The sequence below is a fragment of the Anarhichas minor genome, unplaced genomic scaffold (assembly GCF_050575085.1).
Source record: "Anarhichas minor isolate MPS153535 unplaced genomic scaffold, ASM5057508v1 ptg000016l, whole genome shotgun sequence".
Classification (NCBI taxonomy): domain Eukaryota; kingdom Metazoa; phylum Chordata; class Actinopteri; order Perciformes; family Anarhichadidae; genus Anarhichas; species Anarhichas minor.
This window is the reverse complement of record NW_027466462.1, coordinates 4541623-4559808: the sequence shown is the minus strand read 5'-3', so window position 1 is coordinate 4559808 and position 18186 is coordinate 4541623. Positions and strand designations below refer to the sequence as shown.

At 45.2% G+C, this 18186-nt stretch overlaps 1 protein-coding gene and 1 long non-coding RNA gene across 2 annotated transcripts in view; both read left to right on the top strand.

Annotated features, from left to right (window-relative positions):
• The first annotated feature begins 135 nt into the window (after window positions 1-135).
• Window positions 136-848, top strand: LOC142950648 (uncharacterized). The gene is made up of 3 exons (XR_012954475.1): window positions 136-272; window positions 365-455; window positions 766-848. It is a non-coding gene; the product is annotated as an uncharacterized LOC142950648 (long non-coding RNA).
• Window positions 849-1764: 916 nt separating this feature from the next.
• Window positions 1765-18186, top strand: part of poln (polymerase (DNA directed) nu) — a 29896-nt gene continuing 13474 nt past the window's right edge. The window contains exons 1-15 of the mRNA XM_076092205.1: window positions 1765-2299; window positions 3304-3395; window positions 4832-5656; window positions 5751-5920; window positions 6032-6144; window positions 6312-6448; window positions 6556-6624; window positions 6706-6766; window positions 6922-6986; window positions 9909-9992; window positions 10164-10259; window positions 10504-10560; window positions 10826-10882; window positions 11774-11839; window positions 17406-17463. Coding sequence (XP_075948320.1) covers window positions 1765-2299; window positions 3304-3395; window positions 4832-5656; window positions 5751-5920; window positions 6032-6144; window positions 6312-6448; window positions 6556-6624; window positions 6706-6766; window positions 6922-6986; window positions 9909-9992; window positions 10164-10259; window positions 10504-10560; window positions 10826-10882; window positions 11774-11839; window positions 17406-17463 — 2485 coding nt within the window. The remainder of the gene's footprint in view (window positions 2300-3303; window positions 3396-4831; window positions 5657-5750; window positions 5921-6031; window positions 6145-6311; window positions 6449-6555; window positions 6625-6705; window positions 6767-6921; window positions 6987-9908; window positions 9993-10163; window positions 10260-10503; window positions 10561-10825; window positions 10883-11773; window positions 11840-17405; window positions 17464-18186) is intronic.

Below are 18186 nucleotides of genomic sequence, written 5' to 3'. Positions count from 1 at the left end.
TGTGTGTTTTTGAGATCAGTTTAAACCAGATCTGTGTGTAACTGACCTCTCCCCTCTGTCCTGTTTAGGCCGTTGACAGTTGAGTCTGATATCCTCAGCTAGAGAGAGTAGCAGGCCTTCGGACAGGGGAGAGATGGAGCAGTCTAGCAGCAGCTTTTACTCAGGACCTCTGTCCCAGGCGGCCCAGAAGATCCTGGCTGTTCTGCGGGCCCAGAGTCTCCATATAGCCAGACGCAACCGCAACCACAACTACTCCTACGATCACAGGCAAAGTCAGTCAGGGGGCAAGCATAGAGTCATTCACTACTTAATATATATTGAGTTACCAGAGAGTTCATCGCTATCTCCCTTGTTTGGTATGTAGTGGAGAGGAGTAATGGCAGCCAGAGGGAGCCGTGGGCTCAGAGCAACTGGAGCACGAGTCAGGAGGAGAGCAGAGAGAGAGACGCAGACCGGTGCGTCGGGTTAAGTAGCAGCAACACACCGATATAAAACAACTTGTATTCAGTTAGAGTATCCATTTTATTAGCATAGTGTTTCTACTGTGAGCAGATAGGTGCAGAAGCATCTTGGCCTGCGATGTAATCTGCTGCAGTTTAATGTATATTAGTACAAGGACCTCACACTGGATTTTGAATGTAATATTCACGAGTTCATGTTAATAAATGAGACATGATTTTATATACTGGTGCCATAATATAATCCTAATGTACTTAATGTAAACGTAAAACAGAAAAAGTAAAAGAAATCCCTTGTATGGCTCAGACCGTGGTCCAGTCTACAGGTGTCGTCCTCTCCCACTTCTTACCACGACGCCTCCGACCAGCGGCAGAGCTCTCAGACCTCGGCCTGTTATCAGTACTCGCAGACGCCCGACCGCTCCCCGTCATCCCAGACCTCCTCCTGCTGGGATTCCTCACTCCAAAGGCAGACGTCTCGTTATCGGGGCTCACAGATTCAGTCCCACAGAAAGTACTCCGAAGCCCCTGCTGGCCGGTCCAGTCAGACTCCGTCATTCACTCAGCAGGAGGAGAGGGAAGCATCTTCCTCCCATAGAAACAGATGCACCGCCCTGTCCCTCCAAATACCAGAGAGAATCTGTGAACAAGCTACACCATGGAGAAAGTACGTAGCGAAGAAAACCTGTGTTCATTTATGTATGCATATAACATGCTTGATATATGCAACAGAAAGGAAAGCAGTGTGAAGTTTAGCATGCATTAATGATCTGTTGCTGGTTTTGTGAGTGAAAAGCATGCATTATAAATTTGACACTCTGTCTTTTGCTTTCATAGCTCAACTGAAGAAATCAGGCCGCCTTTCATCCGCCATCTGTCTCCAGACGAGGAGGACCCTGATGGGGTTTTGTTCCCCACAAGCGTGCACCATAGTGCCCACAAAGAGGAGCATGCATTGGCTTGTTACAGAGTTTCTTCTTGCCTTAAAACAAGTGAAGAGACAGCTGATGCACAGAAAGAAAACAGAGATAGCTGGAGTATCCCCAGAGAGCAGCTAAACACCACTGAGTGGAGGCTTTCTCTATTGAACCCTACTGAAGAGGTCAGTAGTGGAGGAAAAGATGGAGGCATACAGTCAGAGGAAGAGGGACAGCAGATAGTGGATTCAGAAAATATGATGCAGGCAGGTACAGCACAGATGTCAAATGAGAAAAGACCAGCCAATGAAATGGAGGGACTTCTACTTTTGGGAACCAATGAGAACACTAGTTTAGGGAGGAATTTGAACTCCATACTTACAAGTGATATGGACAAAAGCTTCTATTGTTCTTCTGAGGTTGCAAAGTCTGGGCAGAAGGAGGATATTGACTTTGAGTACAGACTCGATACACCTGAACATCCACCTAGCATTGAGGATAAAGAGATGTCTCATACTGGCAGTCCCCAAAAAATCTCAGTATCTGTAGAAAGGGGACAAGACAAGGTGAGCCCAGCTGAAAACCCTCAGGAAATGAGTCACACTGTGACTGAAGCAGCAGAGGAGCTCCCCGCAGAAAACCCACTGATGCAGTGCGAGCCCACCGAATTAGTCCCGGGCGACACCACCGCCGATAACCCGGAGAGAAGCACCGAGGAAAGAACAGACGTGAAGGAGGGCAGTGCAGACATTGATGCAAGCACCGAAGATAAGATGGACACAGAGCAGCACCTTTGTTCTGATGTCCAGACAGACGATAGAGCGGTCACTGAGGTACCCGGAGGAGACACTGAGCCAGACGAGAGGGGGGCAGACCGACATGAGTCTGGGATGACACCTGTGGACAAAGAAAAGGAGAGTACAGGTAAGGGCAGGATTATTGATGCTGTTGAATCTCGGTTTCTACAAGGTGATCATCTTAGAATGGTTTCTGTAGTATTTATATTACATTTACAACTTGTTATAATGTAATACTTCTCTGCCAGAGAGTATTCGAGGTGGCTGAGATGGTAGAAAGTAGTTTTAGCTTTTAGAATATTTCAGAAAATAGTAGAAAAGTTTGCAGTATGGCAAGTTTATGAAGGTCACCTTTTTACCACATGTATAGTTCTATTAATCACCACTAGAGTGTGCTAGAGTACTTTTCTATTTAGGTGCATAACTGTTGGCGTCAATGCACTCTAATACAAACAGCATGTTGTTGTTTTTGTTGTCAACTTGTCGCACTAAGAGTTCCCAAAGCTGCTGGGTCTCTTTCAACAACTCAAGGACTATTAATGCTCCCTAATGAAAGAGGTTAGAGACTCAAAGAATTATTAGAATGATACTTGTCAGAGTGTTGGGGCTGTATTATATTAATTAATGTTACCAGAAACACATACTACTACAGCGTTAGAGTCTATAAAGCTACACTTAAAGTGGTTAAAATTGTGGAGACCTTTTTTGATGCCAGTTGCTAGCTGAGACAAAACAGCGCCGGACGGGCAAAAGCGTTTGAAGTTGTGTCAAACAAATGCCGGTGGCTTTCAGCCATCTTTCTTTCATCGGAGTGGCGCCGACAGAGCCGCCGCAGCACCGACGAGGGATGTTGTGTGCCGGCTCACGTTGCAGCCGCAGGAAGGAAAGCTTGAGTCTCAGCTGCTGAGACAACGCTGAGTCGACTCGGACGCATCTACAAACACAAGTTGTTGTGTCGTAACAAAAATGTCCTTGTCCTGTCACACACTGCTGAGGTCTCACTGTGTCAGCGTCCATCCATGCTTCGTCCAAACACGTGCTTACATAAGAGAGCGGGGGGGGTCATTGATAGAGGATGTGTCTGAAAAGTGATGACGTGATAGAAATGCTCTCATCTCATCCCCCCTCTAGAGCACTCAGGTAGAGGAAGTCGTTCCACGCCAACGTTGTCCCAGGAGTGCAGGACCAAAAGGTCAAGGTTCAGAGCTCCCTGTCTCGACCAAGTGAGTCTCTCTGGAGCGAGTGTGTACCAGTACATGACGGCTATACTTTAAACATAAAGCAGTGATGCCTCAGGTACTTTAAAGGCAGCAATATGAGGCATGAGGTAAAGTTCAGACACTTTAATTGGGGGAAAAAGTTTGCCTCGCTTGCTTAGATTTAGTTGACTTATCTTTTAGTTCAGAAATCCTTATGTTTCCTTTTTTTCATCTGTCTCCCTCTGTAATCCCTGTAAGCAGAGGCAACAGCGTGTACACAGCAGCAACACACCAAAAAGTTCTGAAATTTAAAATAGCTGCTTTCAAAGGGATTAGGCTTCTATTTCCCCCGATGCACAGAGAAAGCAATCTGGCTTGTGTGACAAGTGATAGCTCCACAATGAGTCGTAAAGTTTAAAAGAAACTTAAAAAAGTCCTGACAAAGGAGCCCACGATACATATTGGAAGAAAAGAAGAGAGAGCAGCAGAGACAAAGGACGGGAAGGGAGATGGAGGGAAGGTGTGGGAGAGAGCGATAGAGGAAGGATGCAGGGGGAGAAATGTGGGAGAGGCTGAAAGACGGAGGAGAAGAGGGATAGAAAGAGGGTTTACCTTTACTGCTACAATCAGCAGCAAACACACCGATCCATTCTCTCCCACTCTCTCTCTCTTTCTCTCTCTCTCTCTGTCTCTTGTCTCTCTCCTTTCTCTCTCTCTCTGTCTCTTGTCTCTCTCCTTTCTCTCTTTCTTTCTCTCGCTCTGTCTCTCTCTTTCTCTCTCTCTCTCTCTGTCCCTCTCCTCTCTTGTCTCTCTCTCCCATTCACTCTCTCTCTCCCTCTCCCTCTCCCTCCCTCCCTCCCTCCTGCACCCAGTACTGGGCTGCGGGCCATGGCCGGCCTCTGTTTTCTATCTATATCCTGTAGCACAGCACCCTGGGGGGGGGTTCATGACTTTGTCAGCAGGAAAACGTGTTGTGTTTACATCCAAACGAGGAAGACTCTCCTCGGGGAGCTGAATCACAGGAATCCCTCGGCCCGCTGCTGACATACAGAATCCTGTGCATCCATAGAGTCACACGTAGTCCTAGAAAACCCTCAGAATACCCAACTTCTCAACTCTCACCTGTGCACACACTCGCTGCTTTTGCATAAACAGAGATGTGAGTTCCAGGTATGAATAATGGATGTGTTTAAGATGCTGGGACGGTTTACAGGGAGGTGAGGGTATACTTCTGGGAGACGGGACTCAAACTTGTCGATCTTGCATCTCATGCTCCCACTTCACGTTGTCCCTTCTGCTTCCTTTGTATTGCTCACCTGTTAATTAACTTTCTCAGCTTTCTCTCTCTCTCACATATTGTGTATCCTCCACACATGAATGGGGAGCGATTAGATAAGACATGCGTTCATTTCTGTGCTGATTATGTGCAACCAGAACATTTGACTTCTGCTTTTCTGCAGGCCGCTAATGGAAATGTGAGAGGAAGAAGCTTAAGCGGGGTGCTGGACCTAGCCAGCACTTTTGCTGCTGGACAGAACTCGGTACAGGACTTTGCTTCACCTGCCACAAAACCAAGCAAAGAGATGGCAAACAGCCAGCTCCTTACTTCTGTAACTCGTTCACGTCATCCTCCCCTCATCCCCTCCTTCTCCTTAAAGAGGAAGCATGAAGTACCTCAGCGCCAACATGCAGACCCTCCTCCTAAAATCTACCTCACCAGGCGGCATCCGAAATGGGAAGCACCTCTTTCTTCTCAAGAAAAGGCAAGGGAACGAGGAGTCGATGAGCTGAGGAGAGCCAGGTCCAAGACCTGTATCCCTGAACCCCCAGCTGAACCACCAGAGCCACAGAATGAAGTCAGTCCTTCACATAAATCAGGAATAATGTCAGGGATGCATGAAGACTCGTTTGCCCCAAAGCAAACTCGACAAATTCGGCAGAGAAAGGTGGAAGACAGATGCCATGAATCAGCTAGGAATGCTTCCAAACGGACCCCATCGTCTGTAACTGGCAAACCACTCAAGCACAAGCGGGCTAAATGTGGGCCTGACCAGGAAATAAACGGGCCAAAGATATCTCACGAGGAGGCCGGTGGTAACGAGCCCCAGAACCAATCTAAAGCTGGCTCTCTGACTGCAACCCTGACATCTGACCCCAGAGTGAAGGATTCTGGGAAGATGAACCCAGACGAGAAAATGCAAACGCTTGAGAGAGCGGGGAAGACCAAGGCGCTGGTGCTCACCTTGGTGTACCGAGATGGAACGACTCAGTTAGACCCAGAACAGGTGAGCAGAGCTCAGGTATCTGTAAACCGTTCACTCTTGTGGCTCACTGCTTTAGTAACTGTTTGTTCATTTCCCTCTCTGATCCTTAATATAGAAGCTTGCTCCAGAGGTGTGTGGCCTCCTCGTACTGATGAAGAACAATCCTGACGGCGGCACACCGGAGGACTCGCTCGAGCCGAGCGACGGTCTGGTCTACTTAAAACTAGAGCACACACCTGCATGGGCCCAGCAACACACACAGCAGAGCCAGGAGCTCTTTACTAGGTCTGTGTGTGTTATGCTTTTGCTTCCATCAAAAAAGAAGCTTAGGGGTTCATACTGATTTCTTTTAAAAACAGGAGTACATAAATGTGTGTGTGTGTGTGTGTTCCGTAGAGATATGCTGCTACAGGTGCTATCGAGATCTCAACTGGTGGTGTGCTATAAAGCCAAGGATTTGCTTCGTACAGCTCTGCAGTTTTACAGACCAGAGCTCAGCTGGAAACAAGGTAGAGCGCACACACTTAGAAACTTGTACACATTTCTCTGTGACTCTCCAGATGTGCTGTAATCTCCAAAAGTGCGTTTCCTCTCATCAGTGCACAGCACAGCATATTGAATACTGCTCAACATCCTAACGAGCTGTCCTAACGAGCTGTCCTCTCTCTCTCTCCAGTGGCAGGCTGTCGCATCCAGGACCCACAGGTGTCGGGGTGGCTACTGGATCCTGCAAATCCCTCCTCCTCTTACCCGGACCTTCTCTGCAAACACAGCAAAAGACCCCATACGACACCTAGCCTGGGCACCAAGAAGGTGAGTGAAGGTATACATTGTTGGAGCTGGTTTGGTTAAATTGTCTGTTACGCCTCGAAGACCTGAACTCAAGGAAGATGTAACATGTCTGTGTCTCACTCTCTCAGGTTTCTCAGGTCATCTCAGGTCTCTATTCGCTCTACTGGCTGAACATGGAGCTATGCTTTAAACTACAGGTCAGTTGATGCACACGCACACACCTGTACACACAGTATAGACACGCAACACATTACCTGACCGACTCTTTGTGTGCCTAGAGCCAAGGGCTGTGGGAGCTGTACTCCGACATGGAGCTGAACATGATCTCTGTTCTGGCAGGTGGGAACCATTTTTCTTTTCTTTCCAGTAGACACTGAGCACTTTGTTTTGGGAGACTATGAACCTTTTTAGTTGTCAGCCTTGTGCACCGCCATTTTCTTGAAGAAATGTCCCTAAATAACCAAAATAAACTTGGAGTTTGTTGTTTGTTTCAGCCATGGAGAGCCATCGCATCCATGTGGACAAAGAAGCTCTTAAGAGGACGTCAGACCTGCTGGGGGTGAGGCACAACGTCAGCAACCTGTGTGGGGCATTAAATGTCACGGCTATTGTATATTATAGTTTGCCTGTGATTGTTATTAATAGATAGAGCAGAACAGTTTGATTAAAATGGTTTTTTCATTAGGCTGACGGCAGAGTCGACTTATCTCTCTCAGCAGGAGCTATCAAAGTTTGCCTCACGGTGAATGTTGATTTCCCACTAGAAAATCTGCACAGAGGTAATCTCCATCAGCAGATCCTTCACATGTAGATTCTGTCGGCAAAGGGAGAAGATTTTGGGATCTAAAGCGTTCTGGTTTCCATTTTTTGTCTGAGTGGAGACACGAAAAGAGGCGAAACGCATTGATCGAACTGTAATTGGACTAAAAGCAGCTTGTAAACCGGCTACTTGTGAAACAATCTGCACGTCGTCTCTCAACTCCAACTGCAGTCTCGCTTCTCAAGTTGCTAATCAGATTCTGTACAATGAGCAGCGCACAGAAGAGGAAGCCATGGCCTGGATATCCGATGTCTACACCAGAACCCAGGAAATAAAGCCTCAGTGGGAGGATATGTGAGAAACAGGAGAGATCTCTGGAAAAAAAGGATTAGTGATGTGGTGGGTGGACATCCTCCGGGACCTGTCCTGTTTACATACAGATAAAAGCCAGTCCTGGAGACACACAAAGACAGACATACAGATGTTGTGAACACGTGCATGCTCGGGGAATACGCACACGTTCCTCATCAGTTTTGCAGGCAGTCAAAGACAAACATACACAAACAGACACACACACACTCGTAAACCCAATTACAACTTCTTGCAAGTGCCAGCAGGGGTGTTGTTGTGGAGAGAAAGTGTTGGTATCTTGCCGGGTTACTATAAATAGGATGGAGAGTCTGTCTTTTTTCCTTCAGGAGGCTTAGCTGCAGGAAGGAGCATCACTGTCTGCCAACACACACACACACACACACACACACACATACTGAGGCACTGATGTTTTTGCGGACTGCGGCAGAGTTATGTGTGTGTGTGCTTGTGTTTTTGTGATGAGTACCTGTGAGTGCACTCACGCATGTCCTGTTGAATTCCTTTCTATCGGCGCTGTCAAGTTCAGCCGCCTGAACAGCGAGTAGAGGATCCCTTCCTGTCCGTCAACCTGCATCTCACAAACAAGCTCTTTTTTTTTTGTCTCGTCAGTCAGCATCATTTCAAATTCAGTCGGCCAAACGTCGCTTAATAAACCTCTTTCACATTCTGTCTGTGCTTTTAAGACATCGCTATTCAGATCAGATCAGACGGGATGAGAAGTCCACACTTTGATGCCGCCATTAATCCAAAATATTAGATTCCTGTGTGTGTGTTTGTGTGTCAAACACAGTACCAAAGGGCTAGCATCCAATATCGATGAGGCAGTCTGGAGGCTGCTCTGGGCTGAGAGCAAGAAGTACACATTTTTGGAGTTTTGGTACACGTCAGCCATGAGCTCCTCCACCTTTTTTTTCCTCTTTCATTTATTTTTCTCTGTCTCTCCACCCTCCTCTCCTTCATCGCTCTCCTTCCTGCTTCTAATGCCCGTGCTGTTGAAATGTTTCAAATGCTATTTCCTATTACGGTCCAGCCACAGCTCTCCCCTGCGGCCGCCCAGTCCTCATCTATTACTGCCATACTTTCATCTTCTCAGTTTCTTCCCACTGAAGTATTTGCATCACATTTCAACTCTTTACACCCTTTAATTTTCTCTCTCCCTTCCACAAATCGGTCACTCTTTTCCTCTCTCTGTTGCTTTCTGTCTGTGGTCTCTCTCTCGTTTCATCACCCCCATGCTCTCCCCTCCCCTCCCTTCTCTCTTCTTGCCCCTGTTCCTCTTCCCTCGTTCTCTTGTTCGCCTCTCAAGTTGTTTAGAAGTGTTTTCTACTTCAGTCAGACTTGTAATGAGCTGCTGGGGTGTGGCTCTCACCCCAGTGGGAGAAAAAAAACCCCCAAAATGTTCATGTTTAGGCTGAATATTGTATGAGCAGGAATTCTTTTATCTGTCTGCCTCCCCTTCATCTACTCTCCTTCGTCTTTCTCATTGACTTTTCATCACACGCACACCTTTGTGTCCTCCATCGCTGCCTCTCCTCTCTCTCTCTCTCTCTCTCTCTCTCTCTCTCTCTCTCTCTCTCTCTCTCTCTCTCTCTCTCTCTCTCTCTCTCTCGTGATCATGCTGTCTCTTCCCCTGTCTCGCCCTCTAGCATGCTGTGTCTCTCTCGCTGGGTTCATCATGCAGCCTGTGTCGACCATCCTGAGAGACATTTGAGTGGATTATCGCAGCAGTCGTTAAATAAACCCCGTCTCACTCTCTGCGTGTGTTAAGGACTTAGAATGTGGCAGAAAGTGTGTGTGTGTGTGTGTGTGTGTGTGTGTGTTTCTGTGGTTTGTAATGCTGTTTGTTGTTAGTTTGTCTGTGTGACTGATTACAGGGTGTTGGCCATTGACAGGAAGGAGAAACGAGTTCTGTCTCACACATAATAACAGTCCTCCCCTCTTTACAGCAGGGTTCATACCCAGGCCTGACTAAATGTGTTCAGTAATTTACTTTGCCTGAAAGGTTTTTGGCAAGCGAACAGTCACCAGGCAACAGAAGTGAGTTATCTCATCATATTGGCATAAATAGACTCTGCTGTCTCCCAACATTTTAATTGGCTTTACATCTGCTGAGTGATAGACTGGCCAATCTGCAGAAAGTCTGACAAAGATATGAAATATCGTGATGGAATGAAATGCACCTTGTGGAATTCTTTTGACATTATTTAAAAAGTTGAGGTGTAGACCTTTGAATAGTAAGTAAGTACTGGTAACATGGCTAAAAGGAACCTTTGAAAATATGTTTTTTATAAACCTTGATCTTCTCTTTTTCCCTCCCTGTCTCACTCTCTCCCTGTCTCACTCTCTCAGACCAAGATGAAGCAGTTGGAGCAGGAGGCTCACCGAGCAGCAGGACAAATCTTCCTGGTCACCAGCAACACTCAACTACGAACAGTGTGTACATGTTATGTGTACATCTGTGTGTCTAAGCATGCATGTGTATGCTTTTCATTTTTCTATATCGTGCCTGTATGCATGCACACGTTTCTATGTGTATTTTTCTATGCACTGCGTGTATGTTTCAATGTTTTGTGGATATATATCGTGGTTTTACAATGTTTGAAGGTCCTGTTTGAGAAGCTGTGCCTCCATGAGCGCTGCGAGAACAAGAAACTTCCAAAGACCGTCAACAAACAACAGCAGTCAACATCAGAAGCTGCAGTACGGCGCACACACACACACACACACAAATGTGTTGATTTAATCCTTTAATCCAAGAAGAAACGGCTCATTCCTAATCAAAGTTTCAGAGGCACACGCATAAATACACACACCTGCACATCCAATTCATATCACGGATCATCGTTGAGTCTTAGGATTTGACGAACAGTTGCCAAGTTCATCCAAAGCAATAAGTAGACACGCATGTTGCCAAATGATTATGTAAATGTGTTATTTGTTTCAGTTGTTGCAGCTTCAGGACCTGCACCCGCTGCCAAAGATCATACTGGAGTACAGACAGGTCCGTCATGTTCTCAGCTGCTTTTTAATCACGCGCCATGATGGTGAAAATCACTGTTTAGCAAAATGTTTGCTTTACTTATTAATGCCTGAAGAAGAGGAGTCTCTCCACAGCAACATCCAATGTTAGGGTTAGAGTTGTATAGTCAGTACATGTCATATATAATCTGCTTTAGAGGATCAGTGTGTAGCTCTGCCTTTTGAAGCCTCATCTAAAGTGTGCAGTAGTAGAGCACCTTAATTACTGCCTGCATTGTAACCCCCAGGTTCACAAAATCAAGTCCACATTCGTTGACGGGATTCTCTCATGCATGGCGAGCAAGGTGAGCCTACAGCAGTAGAATGTAAACGTATTCACAGTACAAACATTCAGCAACAAGAAGGTCTTACAAACACGAACTCACAACTGAAATATGGATTTTTCAAGGTTGCGTTGCTCCTGCTGGTGGGAATGTCAGCCATTCTCCTGCTGTTATTCAGCACTACAATAGCAAACAGCAGGGTGATGCTGTGGGCTATTCATACTTGTTTAGCACAGCTACAACACACACACACACACACACAGGTACATGCTGCTTCAAAAGGTGTGATTGCATTACCCCTGCAGCAGAGAACACTCAGGCCTGGATGCTCCCGCTGTAGCGACGTAATAGAGGAACATCTCACCGGTTTCTCTCCACTGCTGTACTGAAGATGCACCTGTCCCTCCACATGGGCTCTGTTAGCCTCTGTGTTGAAGCAGCAGCTTGTGTTTGTCAAACCTGTGCTTACTCAACTCTGCAGTCTCTGAGTCTGTCTGGCTGTCTCTAGAGCTGGTTTGGCTTCTGATGGTGGTGATTTAGGTGATTTATTTGATGGTCTTTTAGGCAACAATCCCAGCTGGATTGCACTAGTGCTCGAGTGCACAATAGAGCAGCAGCAGTAGTGTGGGTGCATGTCCTGCTTATTGCACCAACTCAACCCGGCACTACGTTCTACAAACAGCTTGTTCAAATCGGGCGTCAAGCTGTTGACGGTCGTCGGTCCAAAAGCAGAATCAGAGCGACGATGGCGATGAGGATCACAGCTGTTGTTTTCATAGGAATCGCTTATAGAGAAACATTACTGATCACATAGCTGACTCATGGAAACATGTATATTAAGTGATGAAAGTATCTAATCGTGGTTCTCTGATTATTCTGACTCTCTTTCTGTCTCTCTCAACAACGCATCAGAGCTACGTTTCCTCTACATGGAACCAGACGAGCGCTGTGACGGGGAGAATATCAGCCAAGCACCCAGTAAGTATGACCCGCCCTCCGTCCGACACACCTGCCTCGGTCTTCTTCTATTTCTCTTTATTTCTGTGATCTTATAACGAGTCATCGGGGTTAAGTTTCACCAGCAGGACAACACGGGTCACTCAGCGGAGCTATCCGTGGTGCTGAACCTCAGGCTGTGTGGAAAGTCGACACAAGTGTGCAAAAACACCGCTATACAGTAACTGACAAAACGTAAATGTACTATTATTAGTCTGATAGGAGAATACCACACACACGTCTTCTGCTTGCTGGTGTGTGAAATCATAACAAAACAGAAGCAGGCTGTCCTGTTTTGTGTCTGACAGAAAGTTTTTATGTTTTTTGCCATGTGGGTGTGTTTCTACCCGTATGTGTAACATCAATCTGCTGAATTTCATCCCTGAAGTAAAACAGAAGGATAGCAAGTCTACTCCAAGACACAGTGCGTCTCTGAGGTCGTGGATTCTATGATGACTCACAATGACTCATCACATTTTACAAGAGTGCAGAACAATGTGAAGCTACTGATACTATACGCAGGGCAACGCTCACCTGTCGTCTGTTATGATTGGAGTTTCCTCTGTATACCAGTATTTTGACTGTAGCTTTGTGCATTTTATAATATATTTGAATAATATTCAGGATCTTTAAATTTACAAAAACAACATTTAGCCCATAAGAATAATGTTCAACAGTCTGTTTTAACCGGTATTGTAGGATTGACTTTTTTTTTACATTTATAGTGAGAATTTGTAAAAGTAAATTCATGAAATTATCAGCAAAAGTAAAATGCTCGTCGTAGAAGTACATGAAGTATTAAACGGAGACAGAACATGGTGAAAAATACATTAATCAAAAAACAGATCCTCTCTCTCTCTCTCTGTGTCTCTCTCCCTTTCGCTCTCTCCCTCGCCTCAGTATTGGACGGTCGATAGCTCATTTCGACATTACCTAGCTGTCAGGGTCCAGTGGATCTGTCACTGAGCACTACTCTGACACACACCCACACACACACACACACACACACATATATGTAACTGGAGACATTGAACTTTTCTAATCTCCCTTAGCATTCACGTTCACTGCTTCTTCACTGCCATTGTATGCCGAGTGCTTCCCTCATGTTAAAACTGAATTATGTGGTTGTGGATTTGTTGGATTGTTTTTCTTACACAATATCTTTCAACTGAACTGCAGTGGCCGAGAAACAACAAACAAACAAGTAGTTTCTTTGGGTGTTTAACAAGTACGACAACAAAGGAAAATAAATGTAGCAGGTAAATGTTTCACCGAGCTGAAATAGATATTTGATTTGTGGATTGACAGAAAGATAATCATGAATAATTTTTTTATTACGTTAAGTTCACTCATAATTATTCTCATCACAATGTGCTGACTCACTCAGTGATCGCTAACATGTCGCATCCCACCGCTTAAAGCTGCACTTTCATCACACACACACACACACACGTACAGTTCATACACACATATTCAAATGAGGAGTGCTGCAGAGGGTTTTAGCTTTCATCTGTTGTGGGTTCATTTGAGGTGAAGCCAGACTGCAGCAACAAAGGGGGAGCCTGGATTAAAGCTAAACCGGTGCTGAGTTTAGCGGTGCAGCTTTGCCTCATCCGTTCTTATACCTGCAAGGAGCAACAATATCAGCTTCCTGCTCTCCATCTGCAGCATCTTCTATCTCTGGTTTCATTCTCAAGTTTCATTTTCACTCTCTTGGTCTTTCTTCCCTTCTCTACATGATGCTGTATTTCAGCCTCTTCTTTTTCTCTTTCCCTCACATTTACCCAATATTTAATAGTGTCGCAGTGCAACCAAAGAGGACAAATAATATTGAACTTTCTCTCTCTCTTTTTCTGTGTGTACTTCCTCCCACAGCAAGACTCAAAATCTTTAAAATTCAACTGAGGGATTTTCCTCATTCCCCTGTGCCCATGAATCCCTCTCATCATGATTAACTCATTGCCTGCAACAGGTTACAATCACATGGCACAATTACTACTCTACACTGATCACATTTTTCTAACGTGGTGCACGAAAAAAAAAGCTGACATGGCAATATATTATATATTATAACAACACCTTATTACATTATTGATGTCAGGTTGTGTGTGTTTTGTCTTATGATCTCACAGCTGTGTCTCTTCCCAAACTGCCGACTATGTTTCCTTTCGGGCTTTAATGTTCCTTTAAGACTGCTCTGCATTCAGTCATTAAATGTTTTGCAGTCACAGAAGGTCCTCCCAGGGCTGAACTAAGCACTTCTCTGAAGTGTGTGTCATCCTCCGTGCTGACTCCCTGGCAGTGTAGTACACACACACACACACACACACACATTTTTGTAGCTGCAGTGTGACTTGAGATCATTTCGCAGTGTGCATACAGACATGTGTGTGTGTGTCTGTACGTGTGCATTGTGTTTCGTGACGAGTCGTTAAATTGGCGCAGTGATTCAGTCGTTTTAACGAGGCGCCGTCTCCTCTGAGGCTGTCGCTCCGTCTCTCGCTGGGACAGAGTTATGTTTGTGATGACACAGTGTGCCTTTCATTCAATTTGAACTGACGATACGTGTGCCCTTTAATTGATACTTTAAGTGATAGTGTAGTGACCTGCAAATGAAGTAGCCTTAACGAAGCCCTCATGAATGTTTCAACCAATGCTAGTCGGAAAAAAACAACATGAATCCGTGAGTCGACCGTGCTAACAGGTGGTTTGGCTCTTGTGGGGTCCGCACAGACCCACTGCAGGTTCATTATCAGGCCTTTGTGAGACACATGGGGGGCATTAAGGACTACAAACACCAGGTTGTTATGTAGAATAAGGGACGATGCCGCTCGCAGAGTCAGGAGTGGAAAGACAACACGGGAAACACGCACATCTGCATGATGAAGTGGCCCACTCAGAGTCAATGAGCCCGGGAGAGGGAAACACAAGCATGTGTGTCCTCCAGGCTGTCGAGGGCTCAGGCATAGATTCAAGTGTGTGTGTGTGTGTGTTTTGGGTCTGACAGCCTAGGAATATTTATGGTGTGTGTGTGTGTGTGTGTGCAACAGGCGGCAATGCAAGCATTTGTGTCTCTATAATTCACACACGATGATGTAATTAGGGGAGGAACAACAACATCAGCCTCCATTTAATGGAGCCCGTCCTGTGCCGGTGCTCATGTACATATATATGTATATATATGTACATATATAGTATATATGTCTGTGCATTTTAATGTGCCATACACACACACACAGTGTGAGTGCTATCTTGTCATCTGTGTCTGGTACCTGTAGTGTTCGAACTCCTCTACCAGAGTTGACAAGTGAGTCTGACATTTAGAGAGCAGAATAAATGAAATGCAAGAACATTTGTGGGTTTGTTCTTTGAACCAGACCCTCTCAGTGTGACCCACACAGGGTCGTAGGGTTGTAGCTCACAGCTGATGTTATTTTTCATTTAGTGGTTCGTTTGACACGCTATCGTGCTGCTAACATGCACACTGACATGCTTCGGTTATATAAGATGCCGTGAATGTTTCAGTGCAGTAGATGATGCCATCACAGGAAGTGCTGTGTTAACAGATCATTGAGCGATATTTCATCAGTCTGTAGTCACACTTCTGCTCATTAATACTACTTCATTTTAAATTCAGACTGTGTGTGTGTGTGTGTGTGTGTGTGTGTGTGTGTGTGTGTGTGTGTGTGTGTGTGTGTGTGTGTGTGTGTGTGTGTGTGTGTGTGTGTGTGTGTGTGTGTGTGTGTGTGATTAAAGGTTCATTATTGATCATTAGCCATGCTGGGTATATTTGTTGACATTGATGCTCTGCGTTGGTGTGTGTGTACATTGAAGCGTTGAGGTTTTTATGTGTATTGACCAGGAGAGTTATTGTGGCTATATACAGTGTGTGTGTGTTAAACTGTACAGTCAGCAGTGAACCGAGCAAGCTGACCCAGACTATTTCATGTTTTAAATTTCTTCATTCATCCTCACTCTCTCTCAAGCTGCAGTGACGCATGTACTGTCGTCTACATCTCTATTTCATTCTTTGACTCTCTTCCTGCTCCTCTTTCTTTTGATCTCTCTCTTTCTTTTGTTTTCCTTTTCATCTTTGATTGCTTTTGTCTTTTCCCTTCTTCCCATCTCTCCTTTCACATGCTCACATCTGACTTTTCTCTTTAAAAGCATCTGGAGGTTTTGATTGCATATCAAAACACAGGGCAACACTCACTGATGCATAACAATGATCAACAGAAGCTGTTGACAATAATTAGAGAGCTGGCAACTAAATGTATTGTCTGTGGACCTTTTTGTGTGTCTCTTCTGTAATGCACAGTGTGTGTGTGTGCGTGCGTGTGCGTGCGTGCGTACTGATTTATGCTGTCGTCACTGCAACCCTGTGCATGATGGGAAGGCTGAGCATTCGCTTCTGACACACTGAATCACCTGTCACATCACAGGGCAACACCCCCCCATCTTTTCTCATTCACTCCGCCCCAAACGCACATCTCATGTACTGTAGTTGTACGTGTGTGTGTGGGTGTGTGTGTGTGTGTCTGGCTCCCTGATGTTCACACCCTGCCACTGCAGTCCTGTCTTTTTCATCCTCTCCTCCCTCCCTCTGCTGAATAATGAATGAAGCAGAGAGCTGTTTTCTCTCTCTGGATCACACAGGAGCATACACACCCACTGTAGGGTCAAATCAAACACATGCATGTTTCAATTCTGACCATGAGGCAAAATGTGTGTGTGTGTATATGTGTGTGCATTTCCATGTACACAGTGATTAATGGGTCCTGGACGTCCTTGATAGTAACCTTTACCATCCTTAAACACACACACACACACACAGTGAGTGTGCATGTGTGTTTGAAAGGGTGGATACAGTGGGATTAACGGGGATTAAAATGGAACCGCTGAGTGTGAACCATTTTTGTCTTCCCTCTATTGTTCTCTCGTGTGTGTGTGTGTGTGTGTGGGTGCGTGCGTGCGTGCGTGCGTGCGTGGCTCCCTGATGTTCACACCCTGCCACTGCAGTCCTGTCTTTTTTTTGTGTGTGTGTGTGTGTGAGAGAGAGAGAGCTGGTGTGCCTTATCACCTTTCCCGTTTTTCCTCCTTCAGGCAGAAAAATGCTGCATACGTGTAATTTTCTGTATGTGTGTGTCTATATAAAAAAACGTATTGGATTACTCGGTTGGTCGATGCAGGCTGAGCCAGGAGTCCAGTGAGCATCAGGCTGCTCCTATTTTAAGGTGTATATCTGGGGGTGGCTTTCTCCAAAGTAGCCATTGCCATTTACAGTAAATGTCACACATATATATATATATATATATATATTGCACCCATTTCTTGCATTATATTTTGGTCTGGGAGTAGCTGCAGATAAATACATCTGACCTTTAGTTTATTTAGGTTTCCACACAGGACGGAATAGTTTATCTGTACGAAACACTACGTTGACATTAGAAAGACCCGCTTCTGTAGAGTAATGAGTTTGCAGTACAACTATCTAAAACTACACGCTGTACTCCAGCGGGCTTACAAAATGTGTTTTCTCCATAACTAGAACTTCCAGGCTCTGCCGAGACAGCCACTTCAAATCACCAGGAAGCAGTACGTCCAAGGTAATGTGCACACACACACACACACACACACTCCTCCCACGCATTGCAGAGAATGAGGCAGTGATAAATGTTGTGGTGTGTGTGGGGGATGGGGGGGGCGAGGGAGACGTCTCTCAGGCCATACAAAAAGTGATGAGCAGCGAGCTAGTAAAAGAGGCTTTATAAGGAGGATAAAAGTGTGCAGCGGCAAAGGGCCGGTCACTAAAAGGGACTCCTCCATATCTACTGTGGCTTCTTCTTTTATGTACTTTATTTAGGTTGCACCCATTTGAGCATGTATAGTTATAAAAATGTCATGAAATATGTTACATTTGGCCTACTCAGCCTGCTTATGCAAGATCAAATAATGAACCATCAATCAACCATTTGTTTGCCTTCACACCGAAACAATTTTACATGTGAAAATGACACTTAAAGCTGGATTAAAGAGATTAAAGCGGGACATAATGTGTTTTAAAATAGAAACGGAAGCTGCTATAAGCTTACGCCAGTTTGAATAAGACAGGAAAAAAAAGAGGCGGGAGAATGAATGAACAAGGAAGTCCCAAGATTCATTGTGAAAATGAGCCGTTATAGATACAGAGCTGGTTAAAAACATCTGAGAACATGAACAGCTGTTCTTCCTTGATCCCGTATGTAACAGCAAGTACCAAAACATGCAAGTGCAAAAATCTCTGTTTACTTTCATGAGGTAGAAGGTGTTCTCCAGCTCGGGGAGAACAT